General features: G+C 35.1%; 2 protein-coding genes across 3 annotated transcripts; both read left to right on the top strand.

Annotated features, from left to right (window-relative positions):
* The first annotated feature begins 1629 nt into the window (after window positions 1–1629).
* On the top strand, window positions 1630–12215 carry LOC123880050. Of its 2 annotated transcripts, XM_045927936.1 has the most exons (4): window positions 1630–1785; window positions 6758–7064; window positions 8918–9119; window positions 11091–12215. In XM_045927936.1, exons 2-4 carry the CDS (start codon window positions 6781–6783, stop codon window positions 11322–11324), a joined length of 720 nt encoding a protein of 239 aa, XP_045783892.1. In that variant the 5' UTR covers window positions 1630–1785; window positions 6758–6780; the 3' UTR covers window positions 11325–12215. The 2 variants fall into 2 exon arrangements, with proteins under 2 accessions (XP_045783892.1, XP_045783893.1); XM_045927937.1 differs by lacking the exons at window positions 1630–1785; window positions 6758–7064 and adding an exon at window positions 8526–8652.
* A 6528-nt stretch (window positions 12216–18743) lies between these two features.
* On the top strand, window positions 18744–20911 carry LOC123880331 (transcription initiation factor TFIID subunit 7-like). Its single transcript, XM_045928393.1, has one exon. It carries the CDS (start codon window positions 18893–18895, stop codon window positions 20105–20107), a length of 1215 nt encoding a protein of 404 aa, XP_045784349.1. The 5' UTR covers window positions 18744–18892; the 3' UTR covers window positions 20108–20911.
* The last annotated feature ends 1382 nt before the right edge of the window (window positions 20912–22293 follow it).

The following is a 22293-nucleotide window of genomic DNA, read 5'->3' as shown; positions in this document are numbered from 1 at the left end:
ATCCCTTTAGTCTGACGACATCACCAAGCTTCACAGGAAAAACTTGGAGGAAGCTCGCCCAATACCGAGTAGAGTGGCCTGCACGTGAGGAGGCCTATGTCCAACAATGCATTAAGAGGGCTACATACAAACGTAGTTCGTCTCTCATTGGAATACTAACCAATCATCTCAATGGATTTTTGTAGAAACGTTCCGAGATCTAATATCTATGCCTGTGGTTTTCCAGATTTCCGTTAATATTCGGTTTCAAAGTTACGCAATCTTCAAAATTCATATACAAATCTTTGAGCCCCTGTATTTTAAAACTACATATTTTTAGAAAAATCTAAAACACCACAGGCTATTAGTATTTAGAACACCACCACACCACAGGGATATTAGTATTTAGAATATGTCTGCAAAATTTCATGGACTTTTGTTGCTTAATATTCAAATGAAATTGGGCATACGATTGTATGGAGTAAGTGACGGAGAGAGCCCTGTTAATAAGGGCTAACAAAGAAGAAGAAGAAAATCAGCAATGTGTCTCTCTGTTTTTGACCCAACCGATATCGATGATACTTTGGCACAGATAGAACTTGCATAGAATAATTTTTATCAATATCCTCATAAATCAGATATAATATAAAATCAGACTTCCCGCAGGATTTTTAAAAACGTAAATCCACGTTAACGTTGCGGGCATCATCTAGTAACAAGTGTAAATTAAAAATTTATAACACCCCCGAGAAGTGAAGGTTACAGTAACTAGAAAAGAGCTGATAACTCTCCAACGGCTGAACCGATTTTCTTGGAATATAGCTAAGAACACTCTCGATCAAGCCACCTTTCAAACAAAAAAAACTAAATTAAAATCGGTTCATTAGTTTAGGAGCTACGATGCCACAGACAGATACACAGATACACAGAAACACAGATACACAGATACACACGTCAAACTTAGTATAACAGCCCTCTTTTTGGGTCGGGGGTTAAAAAACAAATTTGACATTCTTAATTGTAACACTAGATGATGTCCGTGACTTTATTCGCGTTAAAAATTCAATGGGAATTTCGTTTTTCCGTGTAAAACGTGGTCTCAGCGATTCATGCTCTCTCTGTACCATTTGCCTAGTAGGTAGGTATATGTATTAAGCTCCACGTGGATTTAGGTCTTTTTGTAAATCCCATGATCCATCCCATCCCATTGGTTTTGTGGGACAAAAAGTAGCCTGTACCTATCCATGCCCGGGATGCAAGTTATCGAGCTGTCAAAATCGGTACAGATAGATGGGCCGTGAAAAAGTAGCAGACATACATCTCTGCATAGAGAGTAGAGACACACATACACTCTTTCGCATTTATTATATGAGTAAGGATTTATTTTGACCCTCGGCAACATCCCGCCGTTGGTCATTAAGGTTCGTTTAAGGATGACGTAAGGAAATACTTGCACAAAATTTAATACGAAAGTAGAAGTTGATGATTACACCCCACCAAACTTCTAAATAGGCAATAACGCTTCACGCTATATTATATCTAAAGTTTTAATAGCTACAGATCAGTTTCGCTTGGTCGAATATGTATCATGTGTTCAACAGTGGAAGTGACTGGAGCCAGTTTTGTTTACCAGTTTCGGTTGGACCTCGCTTAGTCGAGTACGCAGTAGAGCAACCAGTTACCTCGTTGTATGTAACATACGGTTCGCGCCAGTGGTTTACCGTTTGACTTTTAATGGGAATGTTGTGAATAACATACCTACGAAGTACGAACACTGTTATTATCGGCATATACCAATATCTAATAGTAAGTATTTTATTAGTATTTTATAATACATATTTCAATCAATATTTATTTCTCTATATTGATGTTGGTGCTTTGTTTTGTTTAGTAGATGCACAGCGAATTGTAAACGCTCTTGCGACGTATGTCAAAATCTCTATTACACATTAACATAAATTAGAAAGTTAAAGAAAAATACGTTTCTCAGATATACAACAAGCATACATTTTCGTGCAGCTAAAACTTCTTATCTAGAGTTGCATATAATACAATACCTAGGTACCCCTATTTGTATTCCAAAAAATCTTGTGCACTGCAATCACGTTTTTGCTGTAAACAATTTTCTTCTCTACTTTTATGAGATTTAATCTACAATAATCACACTAATCACACTAATATTATAAAGGCGTTTGTGTGTATGTGTGTGTGTATGTTTGTCACTCCTTCAAAAACTACTGGATGGATTTGACTGAAATTTGGAATGGAGATAGATAATATCCTGGATTAGCACATAGGCTACTTTTTATCCCGGAAAATCAAAGAGTTCCCACGGGATTTCGAAAAAATCCACGCGGGCGAAGTCGCGGGCATCGGCTAGTTAGATATAATTATCTGCATGTATCACTCTCAAGAACAACAGGTTCTTGTTATTACCTTATTTTTCCATCATCTTTATTTTATATGATCAATATGGATAGTAACAGCATTTCCTTGGGAAAATACTAATGTCCAAATCGTTACCTATATAGTTTACAATTTTATTTACTGAAAATGATACAGTAAATCTTATAATGTGTGCCTAGATATTAGCCTTGGATGTAGCGTAGTTTGTAAGTTTAGATGTAGCATATAATCTGCGAAACTAATTATATTATCCCATTCTGATATTCTTGCACTGATAAATAGCTTTATTATCCCCAAGCCGAGTGCTATAGGTTTACTTACATCACTCGGACGAAGTCGCGGACAAAGGCTAGTCCTTAATATACAAGTATCGTTTGCTAAGTTTTCGGACGGCAAGACATGAAGTCTTATATCCATTTTCAGATAACGCTAGGAACCTATCTCGTTCTTTGTGACTTGTAAGATTCCAAATTCTATTCTCTCTCTTCAACATTTTTGGTGTTGTTTGCGAACTAAGTTTTCTTATACTACGCACAGAGGACAGAAAACCCGAAGGAGTAGTACTGGAAATTTTCCTCCCGCCGCCGTGGCCGATGCCACCGTACTTGACCCGTCCAAATTGGGCTCTCGCGATTCATTTAGGTATTACAAGTGTAAATTAAAAATTTATAACACCCCCGACAAGTGAAGGTTACAGTAACTAGAAAAGAGGTGATAACTTTCAAACGGCTGAACCGATTTTCTTGGATTATAGCTAAGAACACTCTCGATCAAGTCACCTTTCAAACAAAAAAAACTAAATTAAAATCGGTTCATTAGTTTAGGCGCTACGGTGCCACAGACAGATACACAGATACACAGACACACAGATACACACGTCAAACTTATAACACCCCTCTTTTTGGGTCGGGGGTTAAAAAGGTGATATCTTTAGGATCAAAAGTGCAATCTCTCTTAGATTGCACTTTTGATCCTAAAGATAGATCTAGAGAGCCCAATTTTTCAATATTAGCCGAAAAAACTCTGTTCGGTTCAAGATTGATTATAAAGGGAAGCACCGAAGAATTAAGTAACTATACTAAAGTTCCATTCAAAAATTTGGAGACCGATAGTAGGTATTATTATCCCGCGACAGTTTTTCTGTGTAAGTTTGCATTTCGAAAAATATATTTCTAGCCCTATTTTGCTGAATAAGGATGAAATCTTTTGGAACGTCATCCTGCAATGCCTTTAATGATCTTATCATCAAGATAGTAGCATGATGTTCAATTGAAATAACTACTGTTATGAATAAATTGGAGCTATACGTGACTTCTTCCACAAACCTTTCTTAGCGGATGTCTGTACCATACTACCATGTCAAATTTCAGTCCGCTCGTGCCAAGCTGTGAGTTGCATGGGCAGGGCACATTGTTCGGAAGACCGATAGACTTTGGATCATAAGGTGTTGAAATGGTGACTAATGCACACCAAATTGTACTTAGGTGATGCCGATAGCCTGTAGCCTAAAATAGAGAGCGCTTTAAAGAAGGTCTCTTCATTTGAAGGTCCCAAAATTTCCTGGAAAAAGGCTGTTATCTGAGCAACGGATTCCACGTGCCATGCATCTTTTATTTATCAGCTGATCATTCATGTGTGATCGATGTCGAGTACAAATAACTAAGTGTCCGTAATCAATAGAATCTAAGAGTTGCCGGACCATTTTATTAGGTCATCTGGTAGAAAGGAAAAACTATTTTTTTTTTAATAAAAACACTAGAGGATGCCCGCGACTTTGTCCGCGTGGATTTAGGGTTCGCCCATGAACATCGGCAGCATTATTTACTATTCGTTGTTATAGCGGCAATAGATATACATACTCCGAGAAAATTTCAACTCAACTACCTACTTATTACACTTCACGAGATACAACCCGCTAACAGACAAACGGTCAGACGGATGGGTGGACGGACAGCGGAGTCACCTTTCGGATACGGAAGCCTAAAAATTTACCATTTTTAAGCCACGGATAGGCATTACTTTTGCGCGGGCTTTTCTAAAATCTATTTTTAATGAATTCAAATCAAAAGTGATATGATTTAGTTTCTCATATGAAATTATTTGTTGCCATGGCATCAAGTCGTGTAAGAATTAAGGAAACATTTGATGGAAAAAAACCATTATAAAATACTTTTGATGAATAAGCCTCTAGCTCTTTGCCTATTGTTTGTTTACTGAGCTCATTTTATTATGAACTGTATCTGAGAAACTGTCGTTTTGCCAGATAACTTACGAGATAATTTTGATATATTACTATTTGTGTACAAAATACAAATAAATCAGTGTCCCAGCATAGGAACATAAGTTATCATCAAACATCACAATACAAGACCAATTTCCCGTGTACCTACCACGTTATCTAGGCCTAGTTCTTCATTAGCATGAATTAAAAAAAAACATAAATAAGTAACAAGATAAAGTTGAAACTAAAACCCGCCTGCGATCGTCTTAATAAACCATATAATAAACGCTGAAATATTATAGTAAAACTATTTTTTGTGGCTTGGTATATTTTAATGTTGTACCTAGTACATATTTTATATTTATGAAATCATTTTTTTTTTCAAAATTAACATAGGGATGAAATGCCTATGTTAATTTTGAATTTGAATTAACGCAAGCTACCTCGGTACCAAATTTCATACAAATCAGTTAAGCGGATCGGTTTTTAGGAATCCCGTGTGAACTCTTTGATTTTCCGGGATAAAAAGTAACCTATGTCCGTCCCCGGGATATAAGCTAACCCTGTACCTTTCGTTAAAATTGGTTAAACAGTTGGGCCGTGAAAAGGTAGCAGACAGACAGGCACACTTTCGCATTTATATTATAAAAATATAATATTAGTATAGATAACGTCCCGTAGGCACCCTTCGGATACGGAACCCAAAAAATTCGAATGACGCATTTTAAAAATAATAATAACGGATGCATGGATGATTCAATTCAACCCACATAATCGAAGTCGCCAAAGGTCCGAATTTGGATAACTTGATACATAACTGAATGAATAGGTAGTAGGTAAGTTTCATATTTCAGCTTTCTGCAAAAAGGTATATAAGTAACTAGAGGATGCCCGCGGCTTCGCCCGCGTGGATTTCGGTTTTTTTAATCCCGTAGGAACTCTTTGATTTTCCGGGATAAAAAGTAGCCTATGTCCTTCCCCGGGAAGTATCTCAAGTCTGTACCAAACATTAAAATCGGTTCAGCGGTTGGGCCTTGAAAACGTAGGAGACAGACAGACAGACACATTTTCGCATTTATAATATTAAGTATGGATTTAATTTTATTATTATGTAAGTATACACGAGGTAATTTGAGTTCATTTGCTGAAGCCGGTACCAATTAGACGCTTGAGCTCTTCATATTGTTTGTGACTCCACATTGGCACCGATTCCAAAAAATGTCATTAAAGAACTACATTACCTCATGTATAATACATAATTATATATTCTGTAATAAATTAAATTAAGAGACGTATCGGTTCCGTGGAATAAAGGGGACAATGATCTTAATGCTTGCAATTGAGGAAAAGACCACTAAACCCCTTTATAATAATCCTAAAACCCTTTACCACCATTGTAGGTATACCTACTATACAATACCTGTTCATTAGTATTGAAATAAAATACTTACAAAAATGTTCCTCTTGAAAAGAAGGCCTTTTGTAACGGTGTCGTTATTCGTAAGATACGACGAGTGATTGGTCTAACTAAATAGATACATAGTTTTTAAAGAACGAAAGGTACAAAGAATTATAGGTATAAATTATTCCCCTTTTTTAGAGAATCTTTTGTATCTTGAATTAGGTACCTATATAGAATTCAAATGAAAATAATAATAATAAGGATTGAAATTCAATATCATAATATACAAAAGTTCTGTTCAAAGTTCAAACTTGCTTTATGAAAATAAGGTCTGTTTTTTAGAATTTTGTCTTATATATATCTACTCATCGAGAAGAAAATCCAGAATAGGGTTTTATAAGGCCAAATAAAACACTCTCATGATGAAAATCCAAAGTTTATTTTAACACACACAAGTAAAAAGAGACCCACCACCGATTAAAAACTTAAACAAAAAAATAGCTAATTTAGAACGGAATATCTTATTTCATCATAATGATCATCCCAGCGCCGCGGCGTTCAGTACTTTTTATCGCACTATAGTTAGTGCGACTTTTAGTAAAAAAAAAGTTGAAAAAACTATAACCAGACTACGGAAAAAAATGAAGAACTACTGACACTCCACATGCTACGCATGCGAAATCCTAACAATTTCTCAAATGGTAATTTTAAGAAAATAATTAAGCAAGTATTATTTTCTTTCGGTATAGGTTTCAAAACATTGGAAGTGGAAATGAAGAAAGCAGGCGGCGGCGGTGGCAAGACTCAAATCGGCAGTTTAGGAAAGAACGCTAAGGTGGGCTCGAGCTTTCCTACTGGCGGCAGGCTGCTGAGCGTCTCAACAGGCAAGACCTCTACGGGCCCGAGCTTTAGAACAGCAAAACCACACAAGTCTTCCTCAAGTTTTGGCGTAATATGGATACCACGCCGAAAAATAAATAAATATCACACAGATAAAGTTTACAATTCCAATAAAAATGTTCACCCTTCTCACAGAGCACCGTCTATGTACAATTAGTAAGTATTATTTTGACTATCAACTGAAGCGGAGCAGTAATATCATTGATAGATCACGTGAAAATTTTATCACGTCATATTATAACAATGTGATTGGTCTGTTGAACACATATTTTCGTAGGGATCTCTAACTTTTTGAAAATGAAATAGGTATAACCTATGTTACTATGTTACTGAATATTGGTGAAAGAATTTTCAAAATCGGTTCAGTAGTTCCAGAGATTTTACCCCTTCAAAATACAAACTAACTTTACTTCTTATTAGAATGTTATAAATCCTTAAGTATAGATTCGTGATTATATCCTACTCTGTGGTGTTGACTGTCACTTTCACGATTCCTTCGTACAATCAAACCAAGAATCAAACTCTAGACGTTCTCTACTCTGTGGTGAATAGTCTGTGTACCAGTGTTTCCACTTTTCAGCATGTGGCTCTATTTTAGGGTGAAACTACGAATTTGCAGAATAACTTAGGGTGTTATTTATGTAAACAGTGATTAAAGGTAATTTTAATGACGTATTTTTTATTAAAGTCAAGTTAAAGTCAAATCATTTATTCAAAGGTACTTTATCTTAGGTACCTTATTTTACTGTACACTTTTTGATTGACAATTATAATTATTGTGCTATTTGAAAGAATATAATTAACGATGTAGTTAGTATACTTAGTATTATAAAATTTGATGTAATAATATTATTATTAACTAATTAATGATACCTGAAACTTCGTTCGCGTGGATATAGGTTTTGCAAATCCCGCAGGAACTTTCTGATATTTCGTTTGATGATGATATTTTGATTTAATAAAACTTAAATTGTGTTATTTCAGGGCACTAACTATCTCCAGCTATTTCAGCACACATACATACACACTTTCACGTTTATTAGAGAAGTGAAATGATATTAAAAACCTAACAATAATAAATAATTAATCGCCCTAAGCTCAGAGTATTTCAATTTAATTTTGGGTACTGTACCTTATTTAAGGTAAATTTCTACAGAACCAAGGGTAAAACCAATTTCGTAAGTGGAAACACTGGTCTGTTCTGTAACCTCGGAGCAGTCGAGTCGACTCTATAGAACCTGCATCAGTCAAAATTACAATTGCAATTGTTATGATTGGCTGAATTCATGCTATTCTTGTTGCAACAATGCATTGTAGCCAATAGTGAGCGAGCTCCAAGCAAATAGCGAACGACACTGTAACTGACATTTTTACCGTAATCGTGAAGATCTACTTATCTATAGGTCTCTGTGGTCAGAAATGCAATGCAAGCAAAGAAAATAAAAGAAGGTATATTGACTGTAAACAAAAACTTTTAAATTACTGTTTTATAACATAAATAAAAGGTAGAAACTAATAAAACTCGTGAATTTAATCAGCGAACTTTAATCATTTCAAAATACTCGGGACGTTTTGCTACTAATTTCAAAACTCTACTTTGAAAACTTCTTGGTCAGTTTGTTTTTATCAACCAGACTACCAAAATGGAGAAAAACTATAACTTTGAAACAATCTTAAAAAAATTCGAGCGTCTATCAGTTGTCGATCAACAACTACATCACAAAGAAACCATCGCGCTAACAAGGTAGCGCATTCCACTGAAATACGAAACTACCGAAACCATTTGGAACCGACTGTTGTTTTCATAATAATTTCAATGGTGTGCGAAATATAATCTCTTGTCCATTGGATCGTGAGAAGTGATTGAACGTTGTCTCATACAAAAAGCCACTATACAAAAATAAAGAAAGAAAGTAAAAAGTTGTGCCAATCGAGAATATTGAACACTGAACAATTGTTTGTTATTAATTACCTTTCTCATTTTCAATAATTTCATCGTATTTTTCTAGTATGTCGGCAGAATCGCCAAATCATGAGTTGAAGAACAAGGATGACGAGTCAGCATTATTAGCCCCTGAGCATTCTGGAAGCAGAGTGTGGGTGAGCGCCGGCGCCGTAGCCGCGGCGTCTGAACTGCCTGTGCCTGCTCCAGTCGGTGGGAACCCAGAATACAAGCATGACCTCCTCAACAGCGAGAAAGATGATGACCAGGTAACAACCATTAAATTGTTCATATCATTAGGCTATTTGTTTAATATCAAAAGTCAACACTTGATGATCTTGCATGCTAGGAGTTCAAGTGTCAGAGTACTGGCTGAATTAGACCATGTTCTATCAAACTATGCACTTGGTCACTTTGTCCAGTTCACAATGTAAGGTCTATCTTGTGTGGTTGGATTTGGACTGCTAGTGTAATCAGTAGATGTAGTCTAATCAGTAGAACCAATCTAGGTCGTCATTCGTTAATACCAAGGTTTAGTAGTACATATAAGGAATTTTTGGACAAGGACATTACCACGGATCTGTTTTGCGATAACCTGGCTAAATTTAAAGCCAAGTTGCTCAAATCATTTGATTCCTCAATAGGATAACGATAATTAGTGTCAATCCCTAGCCGTAAGTATATTGTATTTTAGATGATTTAGATAATTTAGCTTAGTTTAACTTAAATTTACTTTAACTTAATTTTCATCTTATTATATTCTTTTAAAATTTATAACTTAGGTATTTTTTCATAGTCCTTAGGTTAGCTATTATATTATATTTTATATTTTACTGTACGACTTATGTTTATGTTAATGCACGCTGTGACTGCCCGTAAGTGGAGTTGCATAAGAGCAATAGAAAGTAAGGAACAAAATGTATAATTAAAATGTGTAACTCTGTGGGCGGTACTATAGTAAATAAATAGTAAATAAATAGTGCGATTCCTTATTGTTGAAGTCCAAGATTACTGGCAACATTAGACCAGATATTATACGAAACTATTTCACACTTGGTCACTTAGTCCAGTTAACAACCTAAGGTCTATCTTGTGTCTAATGATCTATAAATGATCATCGACTGAACTTTATGACCTGCTCTCCCTGAGGTAATGAGTGCACAGTTTATATTATTATATTATTATTATTATTATAAATTTATGTCACTTTGTTGTCTGTCTGTCTGTTTGCTTGTCACAGGTCTCTAGCTCATAGACAAAATGAGTTAAAACCTGAAACTTTGGTGTTTGGTGTAGAACACTGACCAAATATTGTATTAAAAATTCAATTAAATTATTTTTCAAGGGGCTCCTAAATATGAAAAAAGTGCTGAAAAACAAAATTCCTAAGCCTAGCATGTGGGGTGTCATTGCTTAGAGCCTACTGAGTACGAATTATGTTTTATTTATTTGTATCTTAAAAAATAAAGAAATGGGGAGCCTTCAAAGTCGTCAGTTTTAGACTATTTTTGTGACAGAGGCAATCTCAAAAACTAAACTAGTTAGGAATATGAGATTTCGATATACTATGTACCATACACTGTACTTAAATGGCAAATACTGAAAACAAAGATTTATAAAATAGTTTGTAAGCTGGTACCAAAACAAACGAACATTGTTTGACTTTTTCTTTCACAATTTACTTTGATGTTCTAGCTCGGAAAAGAAATATTTCATATGCCTATGATGTTCATAATTATATACGGAACCCTAAAAAAGCGAGGACTCGACTCGCACTTCACTGGTATTTTTTTAACCAACTTCAAAAAAAAGGAGGAGGTTCTCAATTCGGTGTATGTTCACCGATTACTCAAAGACCCCTGAACTGATTTGGAAAATTTTTTTTTGTTTGAAAGGGTATACTGTGCAGGTGATCCCATATAAATTTGGTGCAGATCTGATGAATATCTTCGGAGATGGAGAACAGAACTCCTCAATGGATAAGAGCAAATTGCTCGTGATCAGTGTAATAGCTTAGTAAACAGTAGGGTTTTAACTGGGCATAGCATATTATAGTACAGTGGGGCCACTAAAAATTGTGAAATAAAAAATTTTCAAAAGAAAAATAAAACCAACTTCAAAAACTGCTTTTTATTGCTTGTTGTTTTTGAAGTCGGTTTTATTTTTCTTTTGATTTTTTTTTTATTATTTATTGGAGATGTTTAGACTGATAAGTGATATGTTATAATATAAAATTTCAGGAAGCATCTGGTGACAAGGACAAGAAAAGCAAAGAGGACGAGCCTCATATAGAGAAGGATAGAGACAGAGAGGAGAAGTCGGAGAAGGAGAAGGGGGACAATGTGGACAGTGTGTTCCTGCGTTCGCCTCCTGCGCACAAACGCGCCGCCAGTGCGTCGCCGCCGCAGGAAGAAGACTGTGGAATCAAGTGTCTCTACTACACGTTGCAGTGCTGCGACTGCGTCCTTATGTAAGCTGGATACGCCGGTTTTTATTTGTACAGAAATATGTCATCTTTCTTAGCCACAACGTGTACACCGGCAGGGCCGAGTGCGAGAACGCCAAACTACGGGCGTTCGTTATTTAAAACATGAAACGACAGTACTATCCTGTTAAATATAGGTGTACTAATACAGAGATAATGAAATTCTGCTAAAATACAGTTGTTTTTATCAATGAACTTTCCAAAAGAATATGTAAAGGAACTTTCCGGGGTCCATTCCTTAAAAGCAGTGGCATACGCAAAGTCTACAGCTAGGGTAAGCAATATTTAGTGGCAGGTCCTAATAAAAATACTACATGTAGGGTAAACAGCGCTTTTATGCTTGTAAAACTTGCACGCCACTGCTTAAAGATGTCGAGGTTAATACTCCTCCGAGGAGATAGGATTTTATGTTATTAACTTATGTTTAAACGCCTACCAGAAAAGTACCTATTTTACTACAAAGAAAATTAGAAATACCTGCCAGAATGGATTAATGCTCACCAAATCGTGTTTCATAAAGTATTGTAAAAATGGACCTATTTTCTTTTTTATTCTATGCCATAAAGATTTATAAACGCCTTTAAAGCTAATTTCAGGCCAAATATTTTATATTGTCGCTAAATAGATGTTACCAATATTTTATGTCATGGCTTTCAATTTAGTCAGTTATAATGAAGCAAAAAAGCTAGCGGTCAATACGTGAGTGGGCACCTTTAGCGCCTCAATAGCTCAACCGGTAAAGGAGTGGACTGAAAACCGAAAGGTCGACGGTTCAAACCCCGCCCGTTGCACTATTGTCGTACCTACTCCTAGTACAAGCCTGACACTTAGTTGGATTGGAAAGGGGAATATTAGTCATTTGACATGGCTAATATTCTTTTTTTTCAAAAAAAAAATGTACAATTATTCTGATGAGTGTGTAATTATTTTGGAACTTAAAAATTCTTTAGGCACCTCAGTATAGATTGGATTTACTTTATTTGAAATTAACATATTTTACTTGGTGCTTAGTCTTAGGATCTAAGAATTTATTTTGGTAAGCATTTAAATTGTACCCATTTTATAATAACAAATAAATATTAATTTTATAAATCAAAACCAGGTGATGCTATAAAAGAACAAGTGACTGTTTCTGAAGTGTTTTAGGTTTCTCAAGACGCTAAATGATCACTCAGCTTTCTTCTAGCATAAAACTCTGATTTCCGTCAAATCTACAACTTCTTTTCTCTTTTGTCTTCTTCCTTTACTAATGTTGATTATGCCGTATTCTCTGAACTATTACGCTAAACTATTTAAATAACATTTGAAAATAAGCCAATGTTACATGTAGGGATTGCAATCCAGCGGCATTTTCAATCCAGCTGGATTTTTGCTGGATCGAAGCAAATCCAGCTGGATCCAGCGCGGATCCAGCATCTATCAATTTTTCAAAGAAATGCAATTTTTTTAGTGTTTTAACTGTAGAAACTTTAATAACTAACTACCTATATTTTTTTGTAGTTATAATAGGAGGTCCTTACCTATGAAAAAAGCGTTTTATATGGAAAAAAAGAAAAATGGTTTTTTAAATGACAATTTAGATAGTACTCGTATGTACCATTCATTATCTATACGCTTTTGCCATTTTATAGCTATTTCATTGATTACATTACTGAAAAAATTGCGAGAGTTAATAAAATCTTTGAAGGCGATATGAATCTTTGGACTGAATCGAAATTGAATATTTTTTCTGCCAAGAAATTGTCTAAATTCTGAAAAAAGTGTTTATTGGAGCAAGTTTCGGGGAGTATGGTGGGTGTTTCCAATCATAGCTAAACCGTTTGACGTGAAGTATGAGGTCTAGCGCTATCCTGAAACAGCAGTGAGCTAGAGCATTTGACCAGTATCACTTGTTTAACGGCTAGCATTTCCATCGCGGTTTGCAATTGTTGACAAAAGAGATAGGTCGTAATCATCCGGCCAGATCTTATGAAACTGTAGTGTATGATACCAGCACTGGTTCACCATATACTCAACAATAGCTTTTTCTTATTCATTTAGTTACCTATTTAACTAACTTTGTATGGCTCTTAGTTTCCCAGTCTCAATAATTTTCGAGACAAAGTTGCGTAGCCTATCCCAATTACTACTTATAAAATCTTAAAAGAAGTTCAAGTTATAATATAATTACAGACTTGAGAAGCCAATCAATTATGTTATAGTTTTTTCTTTTACTTTTCTGAAAAACATTCAATGGTTTTTATGCGAAAAGAAAGTTAGTTTCTTGTTTTTAGCTGATTGCGGATCCGCACCGCTCGATCCAGCGTCAGATGCTGGATCCAGCAAGCACCAAAAACGTGCTGGATCCAGCTGGATTGCTGGATTGCGGATCCAGCATTGCAATCCCTAGTTACATGTCTCTATTATATTTACTTAACAACACAGCTGATACCTAGACAGTATAGGCATTTATGATATATTCATCTCCTTGGAAGGCATGAATCTATGAGAATTTAAAGGAACTGACCCTGATAAGTTCCTCATTAAAACACGAATTTCGTCATCAATGTAACAGTTTCATATTTTTATTTTATTTGTTATAGAACCGCCCACAGAATTACACACTTATATACCATCACATATTGAGAGTGACAGACTGCTTGTGTGATATATAATTTGCTTTCAATAATTTGGGAATGTTTCCATCCCAATAGGCTTTGAAATCGAACTATTTAACTGTAAGTTTTGGAATATTGATTCTCTAAGATCTGTTCTGCCGTCCTAACGAAGAGAGCAATAACTAGGTTTCGACTACTTTCGAGATATTCGCGGTTATGATTAGCTACTTACAAATCGTAATATTACATATTGCAGTTTTGATAACCAACAGAACCGAAACTACTGAAGATACAAAAAAGACGTCCAAGGCTATAGAGCTCATTTTCCTGATTACGGATATGGTCTTAAGTCAATTTGCCCAAAAACTCGACTTATTGCACTCTTTGTTAGGACGGCAGTGTTGCAAAGTCAACATAATATTTTTAGGTTATTTTTTGAATAATTTAGATGATATTTGTATTTCTGACTCATTGTTCAGAATTACTGTTGTCAAATCTAGTTTTGTAGACACAGCAAAAGACATTTGGGTAGCATATTATTATTACCTACTATATTAATTTTTGAATTTAAATATTACTACTTACTAATTTTTTAAATTTTGATATTTAAGTATTGACTTGATATTAACTTTACGAAATATTCAATAGGTAGTTTGTATCTTTAATGGTTTACCAAGTGCTTCTGGTTTTTTATTTTTATATCGGTGATTCAAAATTGTTGATTGAAATTATTGAATGGATTATTATTATTGATTATTGATTGATTTATTGAATGGACTTATGGGTGTCTGTATGGATAGATTTAGTTTTGCACTAAATGCATTGAGATACTCACTATCATCGTACTGCACAGTTATTATATATTTAAGCATTTGACTACATTCCAACTAAAACCTCAGAAGTATGTGATAAAAAGCTATACATATATATATTTTTGTAATAAACTTTCTATTATAGACTAAAATATACACCTGCTATGTATGCAGGAATATAATATATTATGGATTGTGGGTGAACAGGCAACTGGTATCTCTACTACTACTGGTATGGCTATGTATCTCAATTTTGTCAAATTTGCAGGATGTACGAAAAACCCCGGTCAAAGGTGAGTTGGGCCTCGTGCTTCGCTCTTTTAGGCTTCCATACATAGTAATGAATGTGATGGTTTCAAGGTTTTTATAAGGCAATGAGATGCAATTGCATTATACTTTTAGATATAGAGTTGTTCTGTTCACATACAATATGTATATTACTATAATTGGCATTGCAATATTGACAAAATATGTCAGTGCCACTTATGAGCCTGCCACTCGATTAGGAATATAGTATTATTATTATTATAAGGTACATTTCTAAGATATACAATTATTTGTATGCATCTTGTGGTTTTAATCAGGGTTGCAAAAAACGGGTTTTATAAAGAACAAAAAATTCTGTTTAGGATATTGGTCCTAATTTAAAAAAAAACATGTTTTTAACAAATATTAATTACTGATGTTTTTAAATGGCTGTTTTAAGCAGTTTAAAAAATTCTTTGGGGTATTATTTACGGTTTGATATTTTGATAAAAAAATATCTTCTAGATCAATAGTGTGGGTAGGATTTGTGATATACCTAACAGAAAATGTTTTACAAATACTTAAAAATGGTATGTCGAAACTGGGTAAGTGAAGAATTCAAGGGTCCCGAATGTTATATTCGCTCATAGAATTTTGTCACTAAAACGATTTGTCACTTACGAAGGTTTGGGAGTAATACTTACTCTCATTTATAGTTTGAATTAAACTAAAAACTTGATGCTAGAGCGTTAAGAAATAATAAGTACACATGTGTGTTTGAATATTTATTTTTTGAAGAAATTTTTTCTAAGTGCCTATTTTACAATTTTGATCAAAATCACAATAGGGTAAGTACTCAAAAAACTATAGAGTGTTCCTCCAAGTGTGAATGTTAAAGACATAGGATATGAGCAGGTAGGAACAAGCGCACAGATGTTATGTAATATATATATAACTAAAAATATGTACCTACGCTCTGGCTTTCTCTGTTTACAAACATGGTTTGGCTTTGAGTTGAATTGCGAGTTCAATTGAAATATTAATTGTAACTAGCCTCACTTATGTAGAGGTCTAGAGTAAGAAACTGTCACTTATAAACTAATGTAATGCTAACACTTTCTGTAATGTTAATTTTCTGTAATTTTAAAACTTTTTGCCAACCCTGGTATTCATAAATGGAACAATAATTTACATGTTGTATTATTTTACTTCCCTTCTGTCCCTTTAGCACAAAAATTGTATATTTTTATTTATCCCAATATATTTACTACAATATAAGTGCATTTAGAAGTCGAAAACCCAGAAATTGTAGCTTAGAAATGTTGCTTTGTTGTAATAGCATAGACTTATAAACATGATTATGGGTAAATTCTATGCTTATTTAGTTTTTTCTCATGGATAGAATAATTGGGATAGGGCAGACAAGACTGTGCAGAGTTGTGGTGAATTAATTTCCTTGGGTGGGCTATTTTATTGTCTATAAAAGCTCTTATTTAGCACATTTTATAACGAATATTTTTCAGTTTTTAACCCCCGACCCAAAAGAGGGGTGATATAAGTTTGACCTGTGTATCTGTCTGTGGCATCGTAGCTCCTAAACTAATGAACCGATTTTAATTTAGTTTTTTTTTGTTTGAAAGGTGGCTTGATCGAGAGTGTTCTTAGCTATAATCCAAGAAAATCGGTTCAGCCGTTTGAAAGTTATCAGCTCTTTTCTAATTACTGTAACCTTCACTTGTCGGGGGTGTTATAAATTTTTAATTTACACTTGTTATCTGAGATTGTGCTCCTTACAATATCATGGACGTAATATTATACAGTGTAACAACTTTGGATGAATGATTACCCATGATGATTACCAATATCATGCCAATATCTCTGTGGTGCGACAAGGATCATTAGGCGCATGCCCAAAATTTGATCTAGCCGTCATCTTGTTTAATGTCACGGTCACGCTGCTCCTTGAGTGTGGTGTTGCTATGTAAATAATCTGAAATTCTATTTTTTTAATATTAAAAGATCCTTATCTGTTAGATACAGCATAAACGTGTCTGCATCTTATATTTACTTTTCGTACAAAGTAAATGTAATATTAGAGTAGATAAACATGATGGATTGCAAGTTCATGGCATGTCAGTCGTTTTTATCAGGGGGCACGGAACTCGGAAGTGCCTCCGCCAAGACGAGCCAAACGGCGGACCGGGCACTAATATGTATCGTAGTTACCTTTTCTCGAATCGTTTTGTCGTATTTTCTAACCGTCATAGCTTCGGTCTGGATGACGCTAGAAACCTAAAATTTTCAGTTCATGGTGTCCTCAGTAAACTTATCAAACATACTAAATATCTAACTTCAATTCGTTCCTCTAGTATAATACTGAGCAGAGTAGAGTGCAGTGGATTACGAGCACATCAGTGCATTTTATAGCCATCTATAATTACCAGGAATAATAAATAAACTTTAGTACGATTACTAATTAACTACGACTTTTATTTATTCCATTTTTATGACAACAACAATAATATTAATATCGTCATAATAACACAAAATGTCACTACCCGTAAAGTCTTCTATGCACTACAAAAAGTATCTATATCACTCCCCCTCACGATGACCTTGGGGTCTGAGTGACTCCAATCATTCTTAGGAGTTTCATCAACCTTGGCTGTGGTAATGCTTTGGTTAAAAGGTCTGCCTCCATATTTTCTGTGTCCTTATAGCGTAAAGCAATTAATTTTTTCTGGACACAATCCCTTATAAAATGTTCCTTTATGCTAATATGTTTTGACCTTTTGCCAGTCATCAAATTGTTGGCTAACATCTGTGCAGCCAAATTATCATTATATATTGGAACGATTTGTTGACACACTCCAAGATCTTCCAACAGATACTTTAAGTGTAGAGCTTCCTTTTCCTTACTGATGATCATCAAAACCTCTACTCAAAAATTCTAGGGTACTTTTTGAAGTTCTAGAAGACTGAAAATTGGTATGGTATGTAGGCTATGAATTGCGTAAAAACAACGGGAAAATTAAGTAAGCGAAAATTTTCCCCCTCCGGGAAGCATATCTGTAACGTCTGTCGCTAAAATGCTGAAATTATGAGGATAAAATGTCTTTGGCAGATATTATATCAAACGAACATCAGATTTATTGACATTCTCTTGTCAAAAATTCTAGGGTACTTCCTGAAGTCTATAAGTACTTATGTACCTACCTACAAAAAACTGACCACATGAAAAGAGATCGACCACCTCCCATAGGTAGTTACATCGTTGGGCCCAGAATTTGATGAACCGTTACAAGTTCCAAATTAGTGTCATTTGTTAGATAAAAATATCAATTTTAGGCTACTTCAGTTTCAACTTGATTGACAATTATTGCATAATCAAGATAATATATGGGCCCAAATCCATGGTTAGGTTATGTCAGAGAATATGTGTTTTACAAGGAACAACAAGCATAATTCGTATAATCTGCTAATCGTATTCAAAGAAAAGGGTAATACCCCGCATTATGGAGTTTCATATAAAACTGTCATCTTTAGCCGAAAAAAATACTAAAATAATCTAAAATCTGTCAATTCTACCAAAATATTATATCCAATATTTTCTACCAACTAAATACCTCAAAGCCTACCAAAAAAGAAGAAATCTACTAAATCTGGTCACACTGCAACCGTTATCTGTTACATTGACATTTCTATTTTGACACTGGATATATATATAACTATATATATATAAATTAACCTTACGTAGTGCAATACTTTTGGCCAAACAAAAGATTTGTGATTTTGGACTTGTGGATTTGGGACTTAAGTGCTTACTTCTATCATAATATTATACACTCGGTAACTAAAAAAACACTCAAAAGTGCAGCCCTCTTCAGCAACAGGATTCCAAGATGAATAAAGATAAACGAGAAGCGGAATATCCTACAGAGTTGGAGTCACAGTTCGTACTGCGCTTGCCAGAAGAGCCTGCTAAAGTGCTCAGGGAACTGCTGAAGTCCGGCGATAGCCTCAAAAACCGTCTAACGATTCAAATAGAGAACGACATGAGGAATGGCGAGGTACGGTTGGACCACTGGTTGATGCATGCGAAGATCATTGATCTGCCCACCATCGTGGAGTCCTTGAAGACCATAGATAACAAGAGCTTTTACAAGACGGCAGACATCTGCCAAATGATGATCTGCAAAGATGAGCCGGACCAGACGCCGTCGGAGGAGGAGGCTCCGTCCAAGCATAAGAAGAAAGACCCTTATAAGGTCGACAAAAAGTTTCTATGGCCGCATGGCATCACTCCACCGACTAAGAATGTTAGAAAACGCCGCTTCAGGAAAACTTTAAAGAAAAAGTATGTGGAGGCCCCTGAAATAGAGAAGGAGGTGAAGAGATTGCTGCGTGCGGACAATGAAGCTTGTCAGTTGATGTGGGAAGTGATCAAGGAAGAAGATGAGCAACACGCTAAATCGGATGCCATGCAGACAGCTCCCAGCAAGCCTGAGAAGAAGACTAAAGCTGAGCGCAGCAACAAGAAGGAGAGAGACTCTAAACCTGATATATCAAACCGAGACTCCTCTTCCAATGTTGTAGACATATTTGGTGGTGCAGTGAGCGACAGTGACATTGAGGAAGATCCTATGGGCCGTGAGATGGAGGAGAGCCACATGTCTCCCTATGACAGCCGTCTGTCAGACACCAGCTCCATAATCGGGATGGGTGACATTCACAAGCGAGATACTTATCCTATAGAGTTTGAATCCCAAATGTTTCATGCTCAGCCAACACTTAAAAAAAAATCCACCAAACCCCGTTCTTCAACTGTCACTTCTACAGTCACTCGAAGTGGAGGTTTGTCATCGGAAGAAGACGTGGACTATCTGTCCCGCGATATGTCCAAAGATAACATGTCTCTGAGAATGGAGCAGCTGCGGACAGAGTTAGAGGAGCTCAAGCAACGCCGGCAAAGAACGCAGCATGAAATTGCTGGAATGGAGAATGTGGCTTTGCGGCAACGCTTCCAAGATATCTTGCACACCCTGAACCAAGACGTCATGTATAAGGAGATGGAATACCAAGGCCTCATCACATTGCAGAATTCTGAGGATATTTGAGGAACGTATTTCATGTAAATAGTGAAGCTGTTGTGCTCTCTATTTATATGTGCAAGGAAATAAAGGACTTATTGCAGTTTAGCATATTATTAATGAAAAATTATGAATCATGTTTAAAAATTTGTAGTATTTTAAGTCAGGGGTAGGTTTTAAGTTGTTAAATGTTGAAAGTATAATTAAAAAAATTATAATTTTTAATTAGGGAACTCTTATGTATCATCTTATTTTTACTAAAGTTCTTTCATGTAAATAGAATTTTAAATTAGTTAGTAGGTATCTAATCAATGATTAAATATTTAAAGACATGACATATAAATTTGTATAACTGTATAATAATATAATACAATGGTTGATCGGGATAACCATTGTAGATTTAATATAATATGACTAAATTATGTCCAGGTTAAATTTAAGACAAATGATTTTTATTCCTTAAATGGATATAAGTAGAGTTTATATTTTATATTTCTATATAGGATAATTAATTGATATTTTCTAGTTACATTAACATTGGTCTACAGTGCACAAAACAAGTAATCCCAACCATTCAGGTTCAAAATGTTGAATTCTCATAATGTTGAATTTGCAAAATGTTGAGTCCTAAAATGTTGACCTAAAAAGCGACTTACCGTCAAGGTTGTCAGTTTTAGACCATTTTTGTGACGGGGGATACCTCAAAAACTAAACGAGAGCTGAATATCCAGGGGGGGGAGAGCTTGGGGCGCCCATCCCCCCCCCCCCCCCCTCAAATCCCAGGCAAAGATAAATTATTTCGCATAGTTTTTGCATTTCTCAAATTTTTTTGTGAATATTCTATCTACACAACTCCGAAATTCAACATTATGAGAATTCAACATTTTGAACCTGAATGATCCCAACATGGTTGTTTGGTGGTCGTAGATACACTGCTGAGGTCTGTTTTGTAGAATGTGAGGTCATTCAGATTGTATAAGTACTTGTTTTGCGCACACTAGACTTGATGTTAGCTTAAACATAGGTAGCCGATTAAGTTTTTGACGAAATGAAATGATTCTTTATTTTGCGAAGGTATCAGATATTTAGTGAATGTATTTTAATTTGATTGATTTTTGTAATTGTGTAAAATATTGCATGCCGTAAGGCTTAAATTTGGTCGTACTTACTATAAGCTTAGATTAAAACTTAGATTAAAATTGATTGATTGAAAAACTTTTATCATGAAAATTAAAGTAGCTACAGTAAAAAAAAACTACTTTTTATTCCTCTCTTAATGTCAACTGCATTCAAATTGCAATTTTGCAGACTTCACATACCTATGCAGTTTGCAAATGTTAAGGAAAACTCTCAGGCGCACATGCTTTCCTCTTCAGCAATAAAGCAAGTGTAAGTTTAATACACAAAATTCTAAAAAGTTAGAGGTGTCTGCTCCGGGATCGAACCCCCGATCTCCCGAATAGGAGGGCGACGTCTGAACTACTAGACTATCAATGCTTTCAATCATTTAAAAACCCCCGACCCAAAAAGAGGGGGTTATAAAGTTTGACGGGTGTATCTGTCTGTGGCATCGTAGCTCCTCTAATGAACCGATTTTAATTTAGTTCTTTTTGTTTGAAAGGTGGCTTGATCGAGTGTTCTTAGCTATAATCCAAGAAAGTCGGTTCAGCCGTATGAAAGTTATCAGCTCTTTTCTAGTTACTGTAACCTTCACTTGTCGGGGGTGTTATAAATTTTTAATTTACACTTGTTACTTTTTACTGCTCTTATATACTTATTTATTAATAGGTAGTTACTCAAAACCTATGAAAATTCGTAAGTCTATGTCAAAACCAAAGAGCAGGGGGAAAGTTGATGTGAATTAAAATAAAGAAAAAAATTTGCAATCACATTTATTTAACTATCTATATAAAAAAATCTCAATTGTAGATCATATTTACATTATTACATTAAACAATAATAAAGAGTGAAGCACGAGGATTATACATGTTTCACGATTTTGGCACCACTGTTGTGAAGCGCGAATCAATTGGAAAAAAAACCTTAGATTATATACAGTTAAAATCTAGATCTAGAGATAGATAAAACCTTCGTCTACTACGGATCAATATGGGCAACACCTCACATCACGCGCGTTTTAGGAACAAAATCAAATTCTGATCATACAAAATACTATATGTGATACAATTTAAGGTGCCCACGTACTTGAACTG

The sequence above is a fragment of the Maniola jurtina genome, chromosome Z, assembly GCF_905333055.1.
Source record: "Maniola jurtina chromosome Z, ilManJurt1.1, whole genome shotgun sequence".
In the NCBI taxonomy this organism is placed as follows: Eukaryota; Metazoa; Arthropoda; class Insecta; order Lepidoptera; family Nymphalidae; genus Maniola; species Maniola jurtina.
Note: the sequence above shows the minus strand (reverse complement) of the source record. Positions and strands in the feature narration are given on the sequence as shown.

What these genes read in the sequence shown, in the direction of transcription:
- LOC123880050 (XM_045927936.1), top strand. Translation starts at nt 6,781, where the DNA reads ATGAAGAAAGCAGGCGGCGGCGGTGGCAAGACTCAAATCGGCAGTTTA. An exon ending in GCACCGTCTATGTACAATTA is followed by an intron (nt 7,065 to 8,917) that starts GTAAGTATTATT and finishes GTATTTTTCTAG; the next exon opens with TATGTCGGCAGAATCGCCAA. An exon ending in GCGAGAAAGATGATGACCAG is followed by an intron (nt 9,120 to 11,090) that starts GTAACAACCATT and finishes ATAAAATTTCAG; the next exon opens with GAAGCATCTGGTGACAAGGA.
- LOC123880331 (XM_045928393.1), top strand. Translation starts at nt 18,893, where the DNA reads ATGAATAAAGATAAACGAGAAGCGGAATATCCTACAGAGTTGGAGTCA.